Genomic DNA, 21,510 nt, shown 5'->3' on the forward strand with positions numbered 1-21,510 from the left:
GTTCAAGACCAGCCTGGCCAGCATGGTGAAACCCCGTCTGTACTAAAAATACAAAACTTAGCAGGGCGTGGTGGCAGGCGCCTGTAATCCCAGCTACGTAGAGGCTGAGACACAAGAATCTCTTGAACCTGGGAGGCAAAGGTTGCAGAGAGCCAAGATTGCGCCATTGCACTCCAACCTCAGCAACAAGAGTGAAACTCCATCTCAAATAAATAAGGCCAGGCGCGGTGGCTCACGCCTGTAATCCCATCACTTTGGGAGGCTGAGACAGGTGGATCACAAGGTCAGGAGTTCGAGACCAGCCTGGCCAAAATGGAGAAATCCCATCTCTACTAAAAATAAAAAAATTAACTGGGTGCAGCGGCGGGCGCCTGTAATCCCAGCTACTCGGGAGGCTGAGGCAGAAGAATCCCTTGAACCTGAGAGGTGGAGGTTGCAGTGAGCCGAGATCACACCAATGCACCCCAGCCTGGGTGACAGAGTCAGACTCTGTCTCAAAAAAAAAAAAACAAAAAAATTGAAAAACTCAGTTCCTCAGTCACTTGCCATTTTCAAGTACTGAAGAACCACATGTGACCTGTGGCTACCATCTTGGACGTGAGGTTTTTTTTTTTTTTTTTTTTTGGAGACAGAGTCTTGCTCTGTCGCCCAGGCTGGAGTGCAATGATATGATCTCAGCTCACTGCAACCTCCGCCTCCCAGGTTCAAGCAATTCTCGTGCCTCAGCCTCCCGAGTAGCTGGGATTACAGGCATGTGCCACCACGCCCGGCTAATTTTTTGTATTTTTAGTAGGGCCAGGGTTTTTGCCACATTGGCCAGGCTGGTCTCGAACTCCTGACCTCAGGCGATCCATTTGCCTCGGCCTCCCAAAGCGCTGGGATTACAGGCATGAGCCACCGCGCCTGGCCAGACATGAGCATTTTTACAGGAACTGTTTATTTCATATAAAGATTGTATGATTATTCTACTTAGCAGAGAAACTGACTTTATGTTTCATTTTTAATATCACTATTTATGGCATTTAGCTCAATGTTCACAACCCTGTGAAATTCGTGGTAGTAGTATCATTATCCCCATTTCAGTAGATGAGAAAACTAGGCACAAAAGAGGTTAACTTGCCCACAGCCACACAGCAAAAGCAGGGCTGGCATTTCACTATGTAATTTTGAGAGTGAAAATAGATTCATGCTCAGAAACACACACCTCTCACAGGCCTGGGTATTTAACCGTTGCTAGGTCTCCTTCCATGAAAGCAACAATCTCGCTTAATTCAAGTTTCCATCCCCAGGGCCCACTCCTCTACTCAATAATGCACAAAGTGGATGAATGCATCCCTAGGAATCACTGCTGAAGAACAAGTGGCATCAGAACCAACGGGACACTGTTTCCTTCAGTGCTATGAGATCCGACCTCATAGTCCAGGGGGATAGATACAATCCACCAGTAAGTCCACTAAAGTGCCTCTCCATTTTTGTAATCTGAAGAGTATCTAGCCTGCCCCAGAGAATTCTAAAGCTAGAATGTCGCTTAGAAAAGATCCAAACGGTGAACGGATTTTTCCTATCTAGCTGACTGGTGCTAGCTGCCAAGGGAGGATGGGCTCTGGAAAGAATCCTCTGCTTCCACGAAAAGGAACTGTGACCAATTACCTAAGCCTGCCCCTGGCAATGCCTCTTACCAGAGACCTAAACCCTTCTTTTTTTTTTTTTTTTTTCTGAGATAGAGTCTCGCTCTGTCACCAGGCTGGAGTGCAGTGGCGCGATCTCGGCTCACTGCAAGCTCCGCCTCCCGGGTTCAAGCGATTCTCCCGCCTCAGCCTCCCGAGTAGCTGGGACTACAGGCGCACGCCACCATGCCCAGCTAATTTTTTTTGTATTTTTAGTAAAGGCGGGGTTTCACCAGGTTGGCCAGGATGGTCTCAATCTCTTGACCTCATGATCGACCCGCCTCCGCCTCCCAAAGTGCTGGGGTTACAGGCGTGAGTCACCAGGCCCAGCCTCTAAACCCTTCATTTTACAGATGAGAAAACTGAGGCCAGAAGGGAACTTGCCTCAGCCAAGCAACCGCTTCCAGACAGAGCTGAGAACTAGTCCTATGGGCATGGCCCAGGAGGGGAAAACTCCTCAGGCCACATGGGGAAAACAGTCCTAAAAGCATGAAAAAAAAAAAAAAATACAAACACAAGGAAATGCCCCAAACCCTAAAGAATTATATACGCTCATCTCATCTGGGTCCCTGCTCTGTCCCCGAAACAGATCTGAAAACCCACTGGAAATTCCTACACAGGCCCATTTTTAGCCACCTTTTTTTGTCCAAGGCAAATGACAGCCAGCGCAAGGCAGCTAACTAAATCCAAGAAAGCCGGCGCTTACAAGGACCCAGAGGTTCAGCGCTACTAGCTGGCCTCTGTCCCACCAGTGAGGACACTGTTCCCAGCAGCTGCTTTACCTGCTCCTTATTGTTACTGTTCAGTAAGCCAGGTTTCTTTTTCTTTTTAATGGGGCTTGTTGATGTGTCCTGCGGCGAGTGGCCATTGGAAGAATGTGGAGGGCTGGGGAACTTTCTTTTCTGGGCTGTTCTCTCTGCAGAGCCAGGATCTGAAAGAGATACAGGACCACAGGTTTTAAAGCAGTCAGGGAGGCCTGGGCCCCACAGGGAGGAGGTGTGGAGGAACAGAGTGTGGGAACAGAGTGTGGGAACAGAGTGCATTCTGTCCCCCAACTCCCGAAGCCACTTCAGTGTTCCTCCTCCCAGAATATATGTGCCCCCTTCTTCACTGTCTGCCTCAACAGTCAGACAAGTATTTCTTTGACCTATGTAACATTTTTGTAAAATCTTAATTTGTTGCCAAGATACAAAAATCAGGAAATTTCATGTAATAACCTAGTTTTTTCACTTTTCTTAAAAAAACAGATTAGGAGGGCCGGGCACGGTGGCTCATGCCTGTAATCCCAGCACTTTGGGAGGCCAAAGTGGGCAGATCACAAGGTCAAGAGTTCAAGACCAGCCTGGCCAATACCGTCTCTACTAAGAGTACAAAAATTAGCCGGGTGTGGTGGCACATGCCTTTAATCCCAGCTACTCGGGAGGCTGAGGCAGGAGAACTGCTTGAACCCAGGAGGCAGAGATTTCAGTGAGCCGAGATTGTGCCACTGCACTCCAGCCTGGGGGACAGGGCAAGCCTCCGACGTGAAAAAAAAAAAAAAAAAAAAAACAGATTAGGACCTGCAGGCCCCTATAGCACCAGATACAGCTGAGTAACAGCTACCCCACTTTCAGATGGAAACATGTGCAATCGCCACTCTTCCCCACTACGTCCCTGCTGATGAGACCGAGGCCAACCTGCCAAGAGTCATCACACAGGGACCAGTATTGTTCTTACCCCAAAGAAATACGACTTCTCCATGCCCATGCCTGATTGCAAAAGCAGAAAACCAAAGAAGATAGACCAGGAAGGCCATACTTCAAGGAAATGAAGGCATACATTCTCCTTTGTGGAAAACAACATCATTTATTCGTGTTTAATAGGCTATGAACTGTAATTGTGTGAAAAGAACACACCCCACCCACCGGGAAGTTCCCGTGGTCCCACCGCCACTGGGCCTCGTGTTTGAGACCCTCCTCCAAAAAGATCAATACAAATTACATCCTTGGGAATTCTCACCAGCCCCACTCTTGTTCATGCACCCCTTGTTTTCATCTTTCAGCATCTCATTTAAACACATGTACACTTCAGCCAGGCACGGTGGCTCACACCTGTAAACCCCAGCATCTTGGGAGGCCGAGGCAGGCGGATCACCTGAGGTCACAAGATCAAGACCAGCCTGGCCAACATGGTAAAACCATGTTAACGAGATCAAGACCAGCTGGGCCAACATGGTAAAACCAGTCCTCTGTTTGCAGACGTCTGTTTCAAGTGCTTTGGGTACAGCCCACAGTGCTGCAACACAGTCATCTTGCCTTTGCTCCTTTTCCACTGTATTTGTAGAATGTGTTTCTAGAGGAGATTGCTGGGTCAAAGGCCAAGTGGAGAAAAAGTTTTCACGAACAATGGCAGGAGGTCATGAGATCAAGACCAGCCTGGCCAATAAGGTAAAACCCTGTCTCTACTAAAAATACAAAAACAATTAGCTGGGTGTGGTGGCACACACCTGTAATCCCAGCTACTTGGGAGACTGAGGCAGGAGAATCGCTTGAACCCAGGAGGCAGAGGTTGCAGTGAGCCGAGATCACACCACTGCACTCAAGCCTGGGTGACAAAAGTGAGACTCTGTCTCAAAAATAATAATAAAAATACATAAACACATGTACACTTCCACTACCATCCATTCAATCTTCACCTCCAAGGAATTGAATCCACCCCATGCCCAATGGTGGTCTTCTTAACTTGGAGACGATGTAATGACACAGCCTGGTGTATCTGACATCCTGAGGAACGAAAGCTACAAATACCACAAGAGGGGTGAGCTGTGCCAAGACCATAGGGGGGATGGGGTGGGATGGGATGTGAAATCTGCGAAGATGTCAATTACCAAAGATGCTCCTGCCCCAGTTTTACCACTCAGCATGTAGGCTGCATGGTGCATCTGTCTCCCTGTCTGTAGGAGGGTCACTGACAGCAGATTAACAGCATCCAACGTGGTCCACGCAAGGCCTCCTAGTGGTTGACTTTCGTGAAAAGGCAAAGTATCTTCCAGCAGATTCACAAAGGAAGACAATGAACACTTTCCCAAAACCCAATCTACAGGATGGAACTCTCCAGCCTCACCGTGCAAGCTTCTGGACAATCCTGAACAAATATTCAGGGTGCTGCGTGGAGACCCAGTCATGAGTGGAAATTAAATGCTAACAACAGGTACCTTGAGGGTGAACAGACCTGAGAGTCCAGAGATCAAACCACAGACATCAAAAGGGCGGCCCAGAGAGCCCAAAGCGCTGGACCAAAGGCACACAGCAGCTAGTTAGTGGGAAAACTCACGAAAGAGACGCAGAGGTCAGCCTAGCCAACATGGTGAAACCCCGTACTTTTGTACTAAAAACACAAAAATTAGCTAGGCATGGTAGCGCACACCCATAATCCCAGCTACTTGGGAGGCTGGGGCAGGATAATCACTTGAACCCGGGAGTCAGAGGTTGCTGTGAGCCGAGATCACACCGCTGCACTCCAGTCTGGGCGACAGAGCGAGACTCCGTCTCAAAAAAAAAAAAAAGAGAGAGAGAGAGGTGCAGCCCGGGGTGAGCACATTCCCCCAGAGAAACCTCCCCTCCCTCCCACATGGGTCCTCACCTGACTCTCGCCACTGTTCCTGAAAACTTTTTCTCCACTTGGCCTTTGACCCAACAATCTCCTCTAGAAACACATTCTACAAACATAGTGGAAAAGGAGCAAAGGCAAGATGACTGCACTGCAGCACTGTGGGCTGTACCCAAAGCACTTGAAACAAACGTCTGCAAACAGAGGACTGCTCTAAGAATACATTACAGTCACATGGCCAGACATGGTGTTCACACCTGTAATCCCAGCACTTTGAGAGGCCGAGGGGGAAGGATTGCTTGAGCCCAGGAGTTTGAGGGTATTGTGAACTATGATCACGTCGGAGCCTGGGTGAAAAGGAGAGACACTGTCTCTGAAAAAAAAAAAAAAAAATTTAATTATAAAAATTTTTAAGTTCTTTAAAAAGATTTAAAAACACCTGGGCAACATGGTGAAACCCCGCATCTACAAAAAATATAAAAATTAGGCTGGAGGCCGGGCGCAGTGGCTCACGCCTGTAATCCCAGCACTTTGGGAGGCCAAGGCGGGCGGATTACAAAGTCAGGAGATCAAGACCATCCTGGCTAACATGGTGAAACCCCGTCTCTACCAAAAATACAAAAAATTAGCCGGGCGTGGTGGCGGGCGCCTGTAGTCCCAGCTACTCGGGAGGCTGAGGCAGGAGAATGGCGTGAACCTGGGAGGCGGAGCTTGCAGTGAGCCAAGATCGCACCACTGCACTCCAACCTGGGCAACAGAGGGGTGAGACTCCATCTCAAAAAAATAATAATAATAATAATTAGGCTGGGGACGGTGGCTCACACCTGTAATCTCAGCACTTTGGGAGGCCGAGGCAAGCGAATCATCTGAGGTCAGGAGTTCGAGACCAGACTAGCCAACATGGTGAAACCCCATCTCTACTAAAAATACAAAAAACTAGCTGGGTGTGGTGGCACATGCCTATAGTCCCAGCTACTTGGGAGGCTGAGGCAGGAGAATCGATTGAGCCCAGGAGGCAGGGGTTGCAGTGAGCTGAGATCGCACGACTGCACTCCAGCCTGGGCAACAGAGCAAGACTCTGTCTCAAAAAAATTAATAATAAATAAAGTGTATCTAGCACCATTAATGGACCAATATTCCTCCCAAAAAAAGATTTAATATACACATCAATGTTTGCATAAACCTAGAATATTCCTGGATGAACACAAAAGTACAACAAAGCTCGACTTGGGGACTACTGGTTGCCTTGGGAGGGGTGCCTGCAGGGAGTCCGGGGAAGCGGAGATCAGGGAAGGATTATATTCCACTCTATACCCTTGTGTACTTATTTATCATGTGACTGGATGACGTTACGAAAATAAAGAAAATTGGCCAGGCGCGGTGGCTCATGCCTGTAATCCCAGCACCTTGGGAGGCTGAGGTTAGCAGATCGCTTGAGGTCAGGAGTTCGAGACCAGACTGGCCAAGATGGTAAAATCCTGTCTCTACTAAAAATACAAAAATCAGCCAGGTGTGGTGGTATGCTCCAGTAGTCCCAACTACTAGGGAGGCTGAAGCGGGAGAATCACTTGGCGCCAGGAGGCAGAGGTTGCAGTGAGCCAAGATTGCACCACTGCACTCCAGCCTGGGCGAAAGAGAGAGACTCCATCTTTAAAAACAAAACAAAACAAAAAGAATGCAAATTATCAGGCCCCACCCCAGATCTACAGAATCAGAAACTCTGGGGTAGGGCCCAGCAATCTGTTTTAATAAGTCCTCCCGAAGACTGGGAGGTACACTAGTTTGAGGAACGCTAGGGTATGTGTATGTGTTTAGGAGATGGGGTCTGAGTTCTCAACTCTACACAATCCTGTTCCACACTGGCGAGCCAGAGCCAATGGCCTCTACTTCCAGACATTATTTGAGGGGTTGGTTCAGGACTCAGGATAGAAGCTAAGCAAGGGAGTCAGGCTGGAGAATGAGGCTAAACAGGAAACAACCCCAGGCAAGTCTCCACCTCTCAGGGCCTCAGGGCCTCACCTGCAAAATGGGAAGAGCGGGGAGAAAGGGACTAGACTAGAAGTTCTTGTTTAAAGACCAGACAGTGCTCCAGGGACCCTTGAACAGGCCATCACTATATATAGGAGTGCAATTTCTAGGGACATGGAGTCATAGCTTACTTCACCTTTGCAAAGGTGTCCTCGGCTCCAATGATTAAAAACTTCAGGGCCCCCAGAGGATGTTAAAAGTCCCTCTTCAACATTACTTAATTTAATGAGAAAGTGGGAAAAAAAATCACTCGACAGTAATATACTTGTAAGCGATTTAGAGTTGGCAAGGGACTATCACCCAAGCCCACCAGGAAACAAAGGGGGAAACTGAGGTTCTGCTCAGCAAGAGGTAGGGGGAGGTGGGTCCTAGCCCAAGCATGCCCACATCTGAGAGTATTCCAAACCTTCTAGTTTCAGCAAAACATAAAAACCCCAATTCTGTTTGCTGTTACAAACACCAATTCCCAATGGAGTTGATGAGAGTTCAGTGACTGTATCCAAGGGGTCGAAATTTGATAGGTTCCAAACAACAGACACATCAGTCAACAGCAGGAGATTTCAATGAAGGGTTGTAGGGAGAAGAATTAGGAAATGCCTGCTGGATTCAGTATCCTTCGGAGGGATGAGACAGCAGGGGGGCATTACTACTTAAATGCCCCCCACTCCAGTGGGGGCTGGGCCTCTGGTGATGATGGACTGGTGGGTGTACACCTGACTATAGCCGTGGTAACCAGGCTCCATAAGGACCCTTTCCAGAAAGCTGAGTCAATTTTTTCTTGTTTAATGATTTAATTCTGACAAGGATGTATTGCCCAGTGCATTTCATCTATAAACTTTGAACAATGACAAACAGCCACTGTCGACTGAACCACTGGTTCACCCTGTATCTGAAAGACTTTTCTGTTGCCTTTTCTGAGGGAGTAGGACCTGTGACCCCGCCGGGCTGGCTCACTCACAACCCTCTGCCTCCCACCCATCCCCCAAAAATGAGTGGTTCTGAATGAGTTAACGTGGGTGAGGGAGGAATGCAGCCTTATGGAGAGGACAGAGCAGTGACTCAGGAAAACAGCTTGGCATGGAGCGGAAAGCAGCAGAATTTTCCTCTCCTTGTGACATTTTGCTGAAATTGTAACAATATGGGAAGGTCTACTGGGTATTAAGAACCAGGCATGAGGCCGGGCACGGTGGCTCACGCCTGTAATCCCAGCACTTTGGGAGGCCAAGGTGGGCAGATCACAAGGTCAGGAGTTCGAGACCAGCCTGACTAACATGGTGAAACCCCGTCTCTACTAAAAATAAAAAATTAGCTGAATGTGATGGTGAGCACCTATAATCCCAGCTACTCAGGAGGCTGAGGCAGGAAAATTGCTTGAACCCAGGAGGCGGAGGTTGCAGTAAGCCGAGATCATGCCATTGTACTCCAGCCTGGGCAACAGAACGAGACTTTGTCTCAAAAAAAAAAAAAGGAACCAAGCATATGAGGAGATCCTTCCCAAGCCTGTGATCCACCAGAAATCATCCTGGAGCTTAGCACTTCCTGGATGTCTTTTGATTTAAGGGGCATCTTAATTCAAGATAACTCAGGCTCATAGCTTTCCTAAGCCAAGAGTATGAAGAGCTAAGAGTTTCGGCCAGGTGTGGTGGCTCACGCCCATAATCCCAGCACTGTGGGAGGCCGAGGCAGGCAGATTGCCTGAGGTCAGGAGTTCAAAACCAGTCTGGCCAACATGGTGAAACCCCATCTCTACTAAAAATACAAAAAAATTAGCCAGGAGTGGTGGTGTGCGCCTGTAATCCCAGCTACTTGGGAGGCTGAGGCAGGAAAATTGCTTCAACCAGGGAGGTGGAGGTTGTGGTGAGCCAAGATCGCACCACTGCACTCCAGCCTGGGTGACAGAGCAAGACTCGCTCTCAAAAAAAAAAAAAAAAGAAAGAAAGCTAAGAGTTTCTTTTATTATATGTGATATTCTAGGCACTGTTCAAAATGCATTTCCTGTAGTCCCCACTAAGTCACCTGCCTGAGATCACAAAGCTACCAAGGAGCAGTGCTGGGATTTGAACCCAGGAAGTGAGGCTCCGAGGGCCAGAGCAGTACTGGGATTTGAACCCAGGCCGTGGGACTCCGAGGGCCAGCTTCTAACCTCTGCACCACATGGCCTTGTACCAGGAGGGCCTCATCCTCAGCCCTGTAGCAAGAGGACTCCCTAATTTAGGGTCTATGATTTAAGAGCACACTCTCATTTTGCCTTTTTTCCCCTAAACTGCAGATGGAAGTATAGAGACAGGGAAGGTCCAACAAACAGTTCCAGGAACTGGGAAAAGGTGGAAAGTCGTGTCATTCACTGATGACGCCGTTCTCTCAAAGGCAGTCCCCAGAAAGCACATTCACCTCCCAATTTCCAAACAGTGGCATCAGTCCCTGAAATAGGCTGGGGGCTCCAGGGCCAACTCACCTCCCCTTTTCCAGCCTCCATCAAGGCTAGGCCTCCCCAGCAGGCCACATCAGGTACCCGCCCTCCACCCCACTCCTGCCCCCACATCCGGTGCCTGAGTCACAGCACATGCCGTTCTCCAGGGGCTAGGAAATGACACACCATTACAGGGAATTGTCTCCTCCCTCAAGGGAAAGGGCCGCAGCTGAAAGGCCGGGAGCTTCTTGTGTTTTTGTGGGTGTTTAATTTCCTTAATGATGTCGACAGCAAGCCTGCTAGGGCCTGTAACGAAAAGAGAAGCTTGGTCCACAGGCTGAGACAGGCATGACAGGCCACAGGAGTAGGGCAACCAACCATGTGCTTAGCTGGGTCCCGGGCAAACCAGGACACATAGGTCAAGGCATATGCTCTCATGGGCCAGGTTGCAAACGACAGAGAGGCAGGATGCCACAGTGGTGGGGAATCAGCTTTCTGGCGTCAAAATGCATGCAGAACCTGGCTGTGCTCTCCCCTGCAGTGTGACCGTAAAAAGGCAACTTAACCTCTCTGTGCCTCAGAGAGTTTACCACTTTACAAGTGGTACCTTGTAAAGTTATCGAAGAAGTCAATGAGTTAATTCACGTAAAGCTCTTAGTATAATACCTGGCAAATAGTAAGCACCCATTCAATGGTAACTAATGGGTAACTATATTTTTTTTAACCAATCACTCTTCCTCCTTTTCTTGCTTCTCTTCCACCTCCTCCCCGACTACCGCCCCCACTCCAAAAACACAGCTTGCTTTCTGGAAGGAGCATGTTAAATCAATTCCACAAGTTCAAAGCTATGGAAAACACCGGCCTGTGTAGACTGGAGACCAGAATCAGCCCAGGACAGGATTTCTGCATTTCAATCAGACTGAAAATGCCAGGTTTCCCCCAGTAACTGTGAAGGCAGGGTCAGAAGCAGAGGCCTGCTCTACAGCCCTTTTCGTAATCACCAGTCCTCCCCTTGGCCTACTTCAAACATGACCACACACTGCTGCTCCCCCAGAAGCAGCAAAGCAGAGCACGGTTAATCACTTCAAAGCGTTTCCCAAAGACACAGAGCAGGTACCCAAACAGGCCTCCCTTCCCCAGGAATATTTGGGGCCCTCCCCAACCAGTAATTACATCATAAAGAGACAAAAGTCCGGAATTTCCTCCTGGCAGAGCATAGAAGTAAGAAATCAGGAGCAAAGGTTGGGGGTGGGGAGGAAGCAAAATTGTCCTCGCAGCAGAGAATGCCTAAGCCAGGAGGAACTTGTAAATGAAAACCGCTCGCATTAGCAAATGATTATTTCCTCCAACGCTGACCGTCTCTTAGACCCACAGAAACTCGAGGACCGGTCTGCACCCCGGCTGACTTGGGCCTGCCAGAGCTGCCGGGCTGAGCCCTCTCCTCCAGAGGACTGCACTGGCCTGAACTGTGCTTATAAAGAATCTCTGCAAATCAACAGGAACTTCTCATCCAGAGCCGGGATAGGGAGGGCTGGAATGGAAATGAGGCTGTGGAATGAAAGGTCACTCTCAACTTGGGGAAAATGGCATTTCACCAGGAACATCAAGTACCTCGGAGGCAGAACATGCGAGGGGCAGGGAACGCCAAGAGGAGGCACTTACCTGCCATTGAGAAAGTGCGGCTGCTCAGAGGGCCTAGCCTCTCTTGTTCAAAAGAGAACAGAGGCTCACCCACAGCAGACATTCCTGCTTCCGGATCCTCAGCGGCCTCTCCCAGGGGGAGGAGGAAGAAGCAAAGAGAACAGGCTAAGAGTCACCACTTACCAGGCCAGCCCCGGTCTTGTACGCATTAGGTTGCCCGGCGGGGCAAGGACACTGTCACCTCTTTGCAATCAGGCAGTCTGAAACCCAGCGACTTGCCTTCATGTCCCCAGGCTTTCGCCTATAATTTATCACCCTCAACAGCAGCTCGGCTGAGCTGAAAGTCTCCGGTGCAGTGCACCGAAGAGCCATTGATTTCGTGGGATTGTGAATACATACGAGGAACTGCAGTTGTTCTGCTGGCCGAGGTGACAATGTCAGAAGGGAGCCTGGGGGGAGGGAAACAGCTGTGGTTTGCATTTTGAAGTTGTTTTTAACATTTTTAGTAATTGTTTCAGATTCTCCAGTTCTGATGCCCCTCTCCTAGAAATGAGAAAACCCATCTTTTATACTCGAGGTATAATCCTTTCCCACTAGACACAGCCTCCTCCACCCCTCTCTCAATAATGCAGAAGTGGTGATTAAAGGGCACATTCATATGTAAAAGGCGAACTTCCAAACTCGCCTGGCAGGACAGAAATTGCTTCAATCTACGGAAAAGAGGCTGATTTACAAATGAATTCAGTGTTTAGCCCTCAACAACTAGAGGCAATTGCATCCGCGGCCCTTTCTCCTCCCCAGCTGGGCTGAGGCCCTCTGGAAAAACGACAACATCGCAACAGGAATTTCCTGGATCAAGAATGCCAAGTTCTTTCCAATTTTACTGAGGCAGGATCCGACTCCCTGTGAGAACGCACTGCCCACCACCCACCCACCCCCTCAGCAGGCCCAGGCCCCAAAGGCTCCCTCCAACATGTGTACATGAGGCCCTTCAAACTCGACCGGAACACCACAAAGAATGTGGAGAAACCGGTTGCCTCTGGCCTTTACATTGTGGCTGGCTGAGGAGCTGGTTCTGGTGGCTGACACCCGTTGGCACTATTTATCCAGCCCCTGCCTGGCTTGGGTTCTGGAAATCTCCGGTGGTAGTGGCTTCCAAACTGCAATGGGGAATCGCGGCGTCAGAGGGCAATTCAGAAACAAAAAGACAGTTCTGTGCTGGCAGCAGTTGAAGCACAGAAGTGGGTTGGGAGAAGCAAAGGGAAATTAGCTTCAGAAAGGGGGCAGATGAAGGAAGAGGCGCCACTGCTAACCAACCAAGGTCCCCATCTGCCCTGGATGGTATCTCTAAAAGCCACCTAAAGAAGGCAAAATTCTCTACTGAAACGCCAGGTACGAAGGGACAGGCCCTCCACAGTCACCTTGTCACATTCCTTTGGGGAAGCGAAGAGTTCAGACCCAACATGTCACCCAAATTACCCTGGCTAGCCACCATGTAAAGATGCTGCGGCTGTGCATGGTGGCTCACGCCTGTAATCCCAACACGTTGGGAGGCCAAGGCGGGCGGATCACCTGAGGTCAGGAGTTCGAGACCAGCCTGGCCAACATGGCGAAATCCTGTCTCTACTAAAAATACAAAAATTAGCCGGGTGTGGTGGCACACACCTGTGGTACCAGCTACTCCTACTGGGGAAGCTGAGGCAGGAGAATCGCTTGACCCTAGGAGGCTGGAGTGCAGTGAGTCAAGATCACGCCATTGCACTCCAGCCGGGGTGACAGAGCAAGATGCCATCTCAAAAATAAATAAATAAAGATGCTTAACATCACTCAGATAGTAGTGGGGTGATTCTAAGAACATGTCCTATTGTCTACAGGGCTCATGGGTGCACAGAAGGATAGACGGGGTAGCCACTGCAACAGGGCTTTGTAGAAAAGCCAGACAGGAACCAACATTGATGCCCATATGTGAAACATCATGATGCAGCCATAAAATGGAATAAAGATGGAATCCCGTCTGCATAGACGGGCATGGTCCAAAATCCAAGTGAAAGGAGACCAGAAATAGAACTAGGGTAAAAGTTTGTTCTCTGAGGCTTCTGGGTTTGCAGAGACATGGAGGAACACCCAGGAAACCCAGTAAACGCTGGACTCCTCTGAATTATTTCTGGTCATGTTTACATATTTAACGAAGGTATTTACTAATGGCTTTGGGGAAACTGGGTGATAATGACAATATTTATGGAACACTCACTGCATCCTGGGCACTGCCCAGCCAGGGATCACATCTGTATCCCTTGTACCCGGCATACAGCAGGAGCTCAGTACACGCCCCCATCATCAAACAAACACTTTTACGGGGCTCAGGTGTTTAGAAGAGTGGAAAGCAGTATCAGCACACCCAGGGGACATCTGGCAATGTCTGGGGACATTTTTGGTTGTCACAACTGGGCAGGAAAAGGAGTTGCGACAGGCGTCTACTGGGTAGAGGGGAGGGATGCTGCTAAACATTCGACAATGCACAGGACAGCCCTAAGACAAAGAATGATCAGGCCCAAAGTCCACAGTGCCAAGGCTGAGAAATCCTGGTGGAAAGAAACTTCAGTGAGCTACCAGGCAGGTCTCACCGTGTGTAAACACACCACCCACAGAGGTGCATGTATTCATTAAGAAGGAAAATGATTCCTAATGTTTCACCTGGTGGCCCTGACTTCAGACTTCAAAGAAAACAATGGGACCAGTCAGTCAACAAATAGTCACTAGGCAACAACTAGATATCTGGGCTACCAGGAAAACTGTCCCAGGAAGGCCTCTGCCCTGATGGAAGGACAGCTAGAAACACAGTCGTAACAGCTACCTTTTATTGAGCACTTACTATCTGGGAGGCATTGTTAGAAATACAAATATCAATTTATTTAAAACTCGCTGCACTTTTTTTTTTTTTTTTTTTTTGAAACAGAGTCTCACTCTGTCACCTAGGCTGGAGTGCAGTGGCACAATCTGGGCTCATTGCAACCTCAGCCTCCCAGGCTCAGGAGATCCTCCTGTCTCAGCCTCCCAAGTAGCTAGGACTACAGGCACAGGCCACCATGCCTGGCTAATTTTTGTATTTTTTGTAGAGAAGGGGTCTCGCCATGTTGCCCAGACTGGTCTCAAACTCCAGGGCTCAAGCAATCCCTCTGCCTCAGCCGCCCAAAGTGCTGGGATTACAGATGTGACCCACCTCACCCAGCCTCCCTGTTTCATTGATAAGGTAACGAAAGCCCAGAGAAAACCAGGCCCGTGGTAAAGCAGCTATTAAGTACAGAATGATTGAGAAACTGATTACAGATGGACAAACCACTAAACAAGAAAAATCTCAGGAGTTTGTGAACACACCTAGCAGGTGTGAGGATAGACAGGGAAATATTCCTCTATTTCCTTTGCAGAAGGGTTTCATGTGGTTCACAGCTATTGTTTACTGAGAAGCTACAAACTGTCCCAAGAATCCCGAGAGGTTGGGATGGCATTTCTTTTTTTTTTTTTTTTTTTTTTTTTTCAGCACAGTATCTCACTCTGTCTCCAGGCTGGAGTGCAGTGGCGCGATCTTGGCTCACTGCAACCTCCGCCTCCTGGGTTCAAGCGATTCCCCTGCCTCAGTCTCCCAAGTAGCTGGGACTACAGGCACGTACCACCACACCCGTTTCACCATGTTGGCCAGGATGGTCTCGATCTCCTGACCTCGTGATCCACCTGCCTCGGCCTCCCAAAGTGCTGGGATTATAGGCGTGAGCCACCACACCCAGCCAGGATGGTATTTCTGTACCCATTTTATAGGTGAGGCTCAGAGAGGCAAAGTCATTTATATGCTTCAAGACAAGCAGATCGACACAGCACGCCCCACCTCCATCACGGTTGAGTTCCACTCTAAAGCCCTTCACTGTACAGGTCAACTGTCTCTCCTAGGCTTGTGAGTGCCACCTGGTAATTCTCCATCACAAAGGGCATGCTTGGCATTGGCCAACGTCAACACAGCATTGTCGTTCAGTGTGTGGGCTCTGGAGCCAGACTACTAGGTCTGAATCCAGGTGCTGCTACCTGCCAGCTGTGTGACCTTGGGCAAGTTTCTTAGCCTCTCTGTGACTCAGTCATTCAGTTGGAACTATTAGGCTCTTCCCAAAAGGGTTGTGAGGATTAAATAAGATAATGCATACAAAGTGAAAGGCATCTGGCACATCAAAGCACCATACTTTATTACCATTATTCTCCTGGGGGGAAGAGGGGGCCAGGGCACAGAAAAAGGCAATAACCGAGAAATTTCAAACTCATTTCCCCCAACTTTTCTCTTTTTTGGGGGAGACAGGGTCTCACTCTGTCAGCCAGGCTGCAGGACAGTGGCACAATCATGGCTCACTGCAGCCTCAACCTCCCAGGTTCAAGCGATCCTCCCACCTCAGGCTCCCAAGTAGCTAAGACCACGGTGTGCAATACCATGACCACTTAATTTTTTATTTTTCGTAGCGATGGGATCTCCTAGTCTCAAACTTCTGGGGTCAAGTGATCCTCCCACCTCAGCCTCTCAAAGTGCTAGGACTACAGGCATGAGCTATTGCACCTGGCCCCCAAATCTTTCTGTACCTTCACCAGACTACCTCTTCCAAGCCTGTTTTTAAAAAGGGTTCACTGATGAGAAACACAAATATTCACAATAAACCCCCTCAGGCTGTCAGGAGCTCAAGGAAGCCAGGCTCAAAATCCCTCCAGGGCTCAGAACTTCCTTGAAAATCAAAGCAGAATTCTCCAGATGGCCCACAATCCCAGCCCCGCCCCACCTCCACTGACCTTCCCCCAGGACTCCTCCAACTGCACTCCCCTCTCCACTCAAATGAGGCTCATCAAGCTAGGGAGAGAGCTGGTCCTGGCTCACATGGCTGTGTGTCACAACAGGTTACTTCACCTCTCTGAGCCTCAGAGTCCTAGTCATCTGCCAAGTATTATTAAGAATGCCAAACCTGGCCGGGCATGGTGGCTCATGCCTGTAATCCCAGCACTTTGGGAGGCCGAGGCTGATGGATCACAAAGTCAAGAGATCGAGACCATCCTGGCCAACTTGGTGAAACCCTGTCTCCACTACAAATACAAAAATTAGCTGGGTGTGGTGGTGGAGGACGCCTGTAATCCCAGCTGCTCGGGGGGCTAAGGCAGAAGAATCACTTGAACCCGGGAGGCGGAGGTTGCCATAAGCCGAGATCATGCCATTGCACTCCAACCTGGGCGCCAGAGCGAGACTCTGTCTCAAAAAAAAAAAAAAAGAAAAGAATGCCAAACCTTTACCGGTCGTGGTGTCTCACGTCTGTAATCCCAGCACTTTGGGAGGCCAAGGCAGGTGGATCACCTGAAGTCAGGAGTTCGAGACCAGCCAGGCCAACATGGTAAAACCCCATCTCTACTAAAAAATACAAAAAATTAGCCAGGCATGGTGGCGGGTGCCTGTAATCCCACCTACTCGGGAGGCTGAGGCAGGAGAATCGCTTGAACCTGGGAGGCGGAGCCTGCAGTGAGCCGAGATCGAGCCACTGCACTCCAGCCTGGGCAACAAGAAGCTCTGTCTCAAAAAATAAAAAAGTAAATAAAAACCTAAATAAGATAGTGCACTCCCTGCTTAAAACCCTCAAAGAGCTTACTGTAGACACCTAAGGTCTTATGAAGACCTGCAGTGCCCCTAGTGACCTGGTCCTGCCCACCTTCTCTCCTTCATTCACTCAGCTCCAACCCCAATGGCCTCCTTTCCGCTCCTTAGACAAGCTCCTTCGCATGTGGCTGGCCCCTTCATCTATAATGTTCTGTGCCCAGTCCTCTCCATAGCTGCCACTTCATCTTTTGGCTCACTGCCCTAGAGAGGCCTTCTCTGACCACCCCAGCCTCCAGCCTCCAGACTCCTTATTATGTAATCCTGAAGTTATTTTTTTCCCTTCATTACAGTCATATATAGGTGAAAATTATTTTTTATTTTTTATTTTTTGAGGAGTCTCGCTCTGTTGCCCAAGCTGGAGTACAATGGTGTGACCTTGGCTCACTGCAACCTCCACCTCCCGAGTTCAAGCCATTCTCCTGCCTCAGCCTCTCGAGTAGCTGGGACTACAGGCGTGCGCCACCACGCCCAGCTAATTTTTGTATTTTTGGTAGAGACGGGGTTTCACCATGTTTGCCAGGCTGCTCTCAAACTCCTGACCTCAGGTGATTCACCCACCTCAGCCTCCCAAAGTACTGTGATTACAAGCGTGAGCCACCACACCTGGCCCATAGTTGAAAATTATCAAAAATTATTTTCCTCTTCTGCTGGTTCACTGGTTTATTGTGTCTCTCCCTCCAGAGTGTGAGCTCAATCTCAGCTTGTCCATCCTTCTTTGCTGTAGCCCAGTGCCAGGTACATGGCCTGGCTCGGAAGTACCCCAAAGTACATATCAGACCGACTAACTGAGCGACTGTACAAGGTTAACAAAGCCCTGTACAGGTGAGCCAGCCAACCTGACTCAGCAAACTCCAGTTTTTCTTCCCCAGTCTAAGAATTTCTTCCAGCAAATCAGGAAGGCAGCAGGGTAGCGAAGTCAACAGGGAAGATTACACAAATGGGAGCCTGGTCGTGTCGGCCTCTGAAAGGGACCCCAGAACAGGACATTCTCCTTTCAACAGGTACTCAGCCATTCTCTTGCCTAAAGAACCCATTTCCCCCAAAAGCAGGGGAGTAAGTAAAGATTTATAACTTGAATGGGATGGGGCCATTCAGCTAAATGTAATTACTGAAAAATCAAAGGGGGATATCTCAGGAGGTTTTTCTAAGACAACCAATTTACTCATTCTCTCAATTATTCTTTTTCCATTTTGTTTTGTTTTTTTTTTCTGAGATGGAGTTTCGTTCTTGTTGCCCAGGCTGGAGTGCAATGGCACAATCTCCACCTCCTGATTCAAGCAATTCTCCTGCCTCAGCCTCCTGAGTAACTGGGATTACAGGCACATGCCACCACACCCAGCTTATTTTATTTTATTTTATTTTATTTTATTTTATTTATCTATTTATTTTTTTGAGATGGAGTCTTGCATGTGGCTCAGGCTGGAGTGCAATGGTGCAGTCTCTGCTCACTGAAACCTCTGCCTCCCAAGTTCAAGCGATTCTCCTGCCTCAGCCTCTTGAGTAGCTGGGATTACAGGTGCCCGCTACCACGCCCGGCTAATTCTTTGTATTTCTTAGTAGAGACAGGGTTTCACCATGTTGGTCAGGCTGGTCTTGAACTCCTGACCTCGTGATCCACCTGCCTCGGCCTCCCAAAGTGATGGGATTACAGGCATGAGCCACCACATCCAGCCCACCAGCTAATTTTTGTATTTTTTAGTAGAGATGGGGTTTCACCACGTTGCCCAGGCTGGTCTCGAACTCCTGACCTCAGGTGATCCACCTGCCTCGGCCTCCCAAAGAGCTGGGATTCCAGGCGTGAGCCACCATGCCCGGCCTCCCAGTTATTCTTAAGGAGAGCTATTGTTTCAGAATTATTTAGCAGTTCAAAAAATAAAAATAAAAGAGGCATGACTTTCTCCAGGGAAAACATATTCCCTTCTAGGAGACCCGCCACTGAGATGGCCATTTAACCAAATCTTCAGTCTTGGTTCTGGGCCCTTTTTCTTATACGTCTGAGTCTGAGGATCTCTTTTTCCAAAACCTCCATAGATCCTCAGTCTCCCTCTGGGTTCTCCAAGTCTGCCCCTGCTATGAGAAGCAGGGATCAGATACAGGTACTGATCTATGTGCAGACAGGCTCAGCTTCGACTGGGAAAAGCAAAAAATTATTTTTCAAGTTCATCTTCCCTGCATCCCATGGACATGAGTCAAGAGATATTCATTCTGCTCCTTCCTGTCTCCATCTAGTTCCCTCGAGCTTCTCAGAGTGTCAGCATCACACCAGGCATAAGATGGGTCTAGATTTTCAAGATAAATATTTGTCTTACAACACAGTCCCTCGGCTCTTATCAACTGCTACTGTATCTGGTCCCAAGTCAAGAAATAGCAACCTGGTTTGAAGTGACTGTACCCAAACTTGAAGTCTGGGGATGGGGAGTTATGGGAGGGTCATTAAGGAGGTGGCACACAAAACCAGGTCAGCCTTATTAGGAAGAGAGCACTACTTACAGCTGATGCAGTGAACCAGTGATGTGGAAAAGGAGCAATCAGTGGCCAGGAAACCAGTCAGCCTCCCTAGTAGCTGGAATTACAGGCATGCACCACCACGCCTGGCTAATTTTGTATTTTTAGTAGAGATGGGGTTTCACCATGTTGGCCAGGCTGGTCTCCAACTCCCGACCGCCCACCTCAGCCTCCCAAAGTGCTGGGATTACAGACGTGAGCCACCGCCTTTAAAGAGAAGGTCTAGCTTCTCTTTTAAAATAAGGTCATTCACAGATGAAACAAGGGGTTAAAGAAAAAATAGGCCAGGTGCGGTGGCTCACACCTGTAATCCCAGCACTTTGGGAGGCCAAGGCAGGCAAATCGTTTGAAGTTAGGGGTTTCAGAGCAGCCTGGCCAACATGATGAAACCCTGCCTCTACTAAAAATACAAAAATATTAGCCAGGCGTGGTGGCACACACCTGTAGTTCCAGCTACTCGGGAGGCTGAGGCAGGAGAATTGCTTGAACCCAGGAGGCAAAGATTGCATTGAGCAGAGTTTGTGCCACTGCACTTCAGCCTGGGCGGCAGAGTAAGACTCAAAAAGGAAAGAAAAGAAAATCACAAGATCCCTCCACATAGGGCCCCCTATTCCCACATGGAACAATCCTCCCCCCTGCCCACTTTGGGTAGAACTCCAGAATCCCTGTTTGCCAAGGTCTCCATTATTCTTAACTTTCAGATAATTAAATCTATAACTTATTGTTTGTTTGTTTGTTTTTCCAGAAACAGGTCTTGCTCTGTCGCCCAGCCTGGAGTGCAGTGGTGCAATCACAGCTCACTGCAGCCTTGACCTCCTGGGCTCAAGTGATCCTCCGGCCTCAGCCTCCCACGTAGCTGAGGCTACAGGTGCATGCCACCAAGCTCAGCAGTTTTTTTTTATTTCAGAGATGAGGTCTCACTATGTTGCCCAGGCTAGTCTTGAACTCCTGGGCTCAAGTAAGTCTCCTGCCTTGGCCTCCCAAAATGCTGGGACTACAGGCATGAGCTACCATGACTACCCTAGATCATTAAATCTAAACTTGAAAGGCCCTTAAAGGGTGTAACAGGACAGGGGAAGCAGAGAAGGATAATAAGGTAAAGAGAGGGATCAGAGACAAGGGATGTTTTGCTAGGATGGCCAGGTCCTAGAAAGTTCAACCCCATTATAGGTACTGCATAAGTTTTTTGACATTTTTATAAGCATGGAGAGGGTAGTATAGACAAAAACATATCAAACTGTTATCACTGGTTACCTGGCAGGAGAAGATTTTTAGCTTTTTCTTTGTATACTTTGGCTTGTTGTCAAGGAGATACACTGATTTTTATCATTTGAAAGGAAAATCCAATAAACCTTAACCCCTCTGCCACCCCACAAAAAGTTAATTCTTTTTTTTTTCGAGACAGAGTCTGTTGTCCAAGCTGGAGTGCAGTGGCATGATCTCAGCTCACTACAACCTCTGCCTCCCAGGTTCAAGCGATTCTCCTGCCTCAGCCTCCCGAGTAGCTGGGATTACAGGCGCGTGCCACCACACCCAGCTAATTTTTGTATTTTTAGTAGAGACAGGGTTTCACCATCTTGGCCAGGCTGGTCTTGAACTCCTGACCTCAGGTAATGCACCGGCCTCCCAAAGTGCTGGGATTCCAGGCATGAGCCACCGTGCCTGGCCAAGTTAGTTTCCAGTTCTTGGAAGAGATCCTTCATTCACAAAACATTTAATGGGCAACTACCATGAAATGCCAGTCCCTTGTTAGTCTAAAGAGGTGAGAGTTATTTGGTCTATCAGTCTAGAAGAGACACACAGGTAAATGCATAATTACGGTAAAGCATGTTGAAGGCTGGAGGGAGGACCGCCCAGCTCCCTGGCATATCCTGTGGAACTTTACCCCAGTCAGGCCTAGGTGCCAAGGGGCCTGGCAAAAAGGGAATTCAGCAGGGCCTGAACAAAACACACCAACTTGCAAAGATAGAAAGAGGACTGTGTTCTCTGCACAACTTTTCAAA

General features: G+C 48.8%; 1 protein-coding gene across 50 annotated transcripts in view; it reads right to left on the bottom strand.

The window, feature by feature from the left end:
• Positions 1-21,510, bottom strand: part of ZMYND8 (zinc finger MYND-type containing 8) — a 160,047-nt gene that overhangs the window by 98,104 nt on the left and 40,433 nt on the right. For 40 of the 50 annotated variants that reach the window (XM_054674533.2, XM_054674528.2, XM_063803056.1 and 37 more), the window contains one exon: positions 2,450-2,598. The exons of 7 other annotated variants lie outside the window; for them this stretch is intronic. In XM_054674533.2, coding sequence (XP_054530508.1) covers positions 2,450-2,598 — 149 coding nt within the window. Of the gene's footprint in view, positions 1-2,449; positions 2,599-4,341; positions 4,444-11,355; positions 11,470-21,510 lie in introns of those variants that run through there. 3 more of the 50 variants (XM_063803044.1, XM_054674540.1, XM_054674531.2) reach the window with 3 other exon arrangements.

The sequence above is a fragment of the Pan troglodytes genome, chromosome 21 (genome assembly GCF_028858775.2).
Source record: "Pan troglodytes isolate AG18354 chromosome 21, NHGRI_mPanTro3-v2.0_pri, whole genome shotgun sequence".
Classification (NCBI taxonomy): domain Eukaryota; kingdom Metazoa; phylum Chordata; class Mammalia; order Primates; family Hominidae; genus Pan; species Pan troglodytes.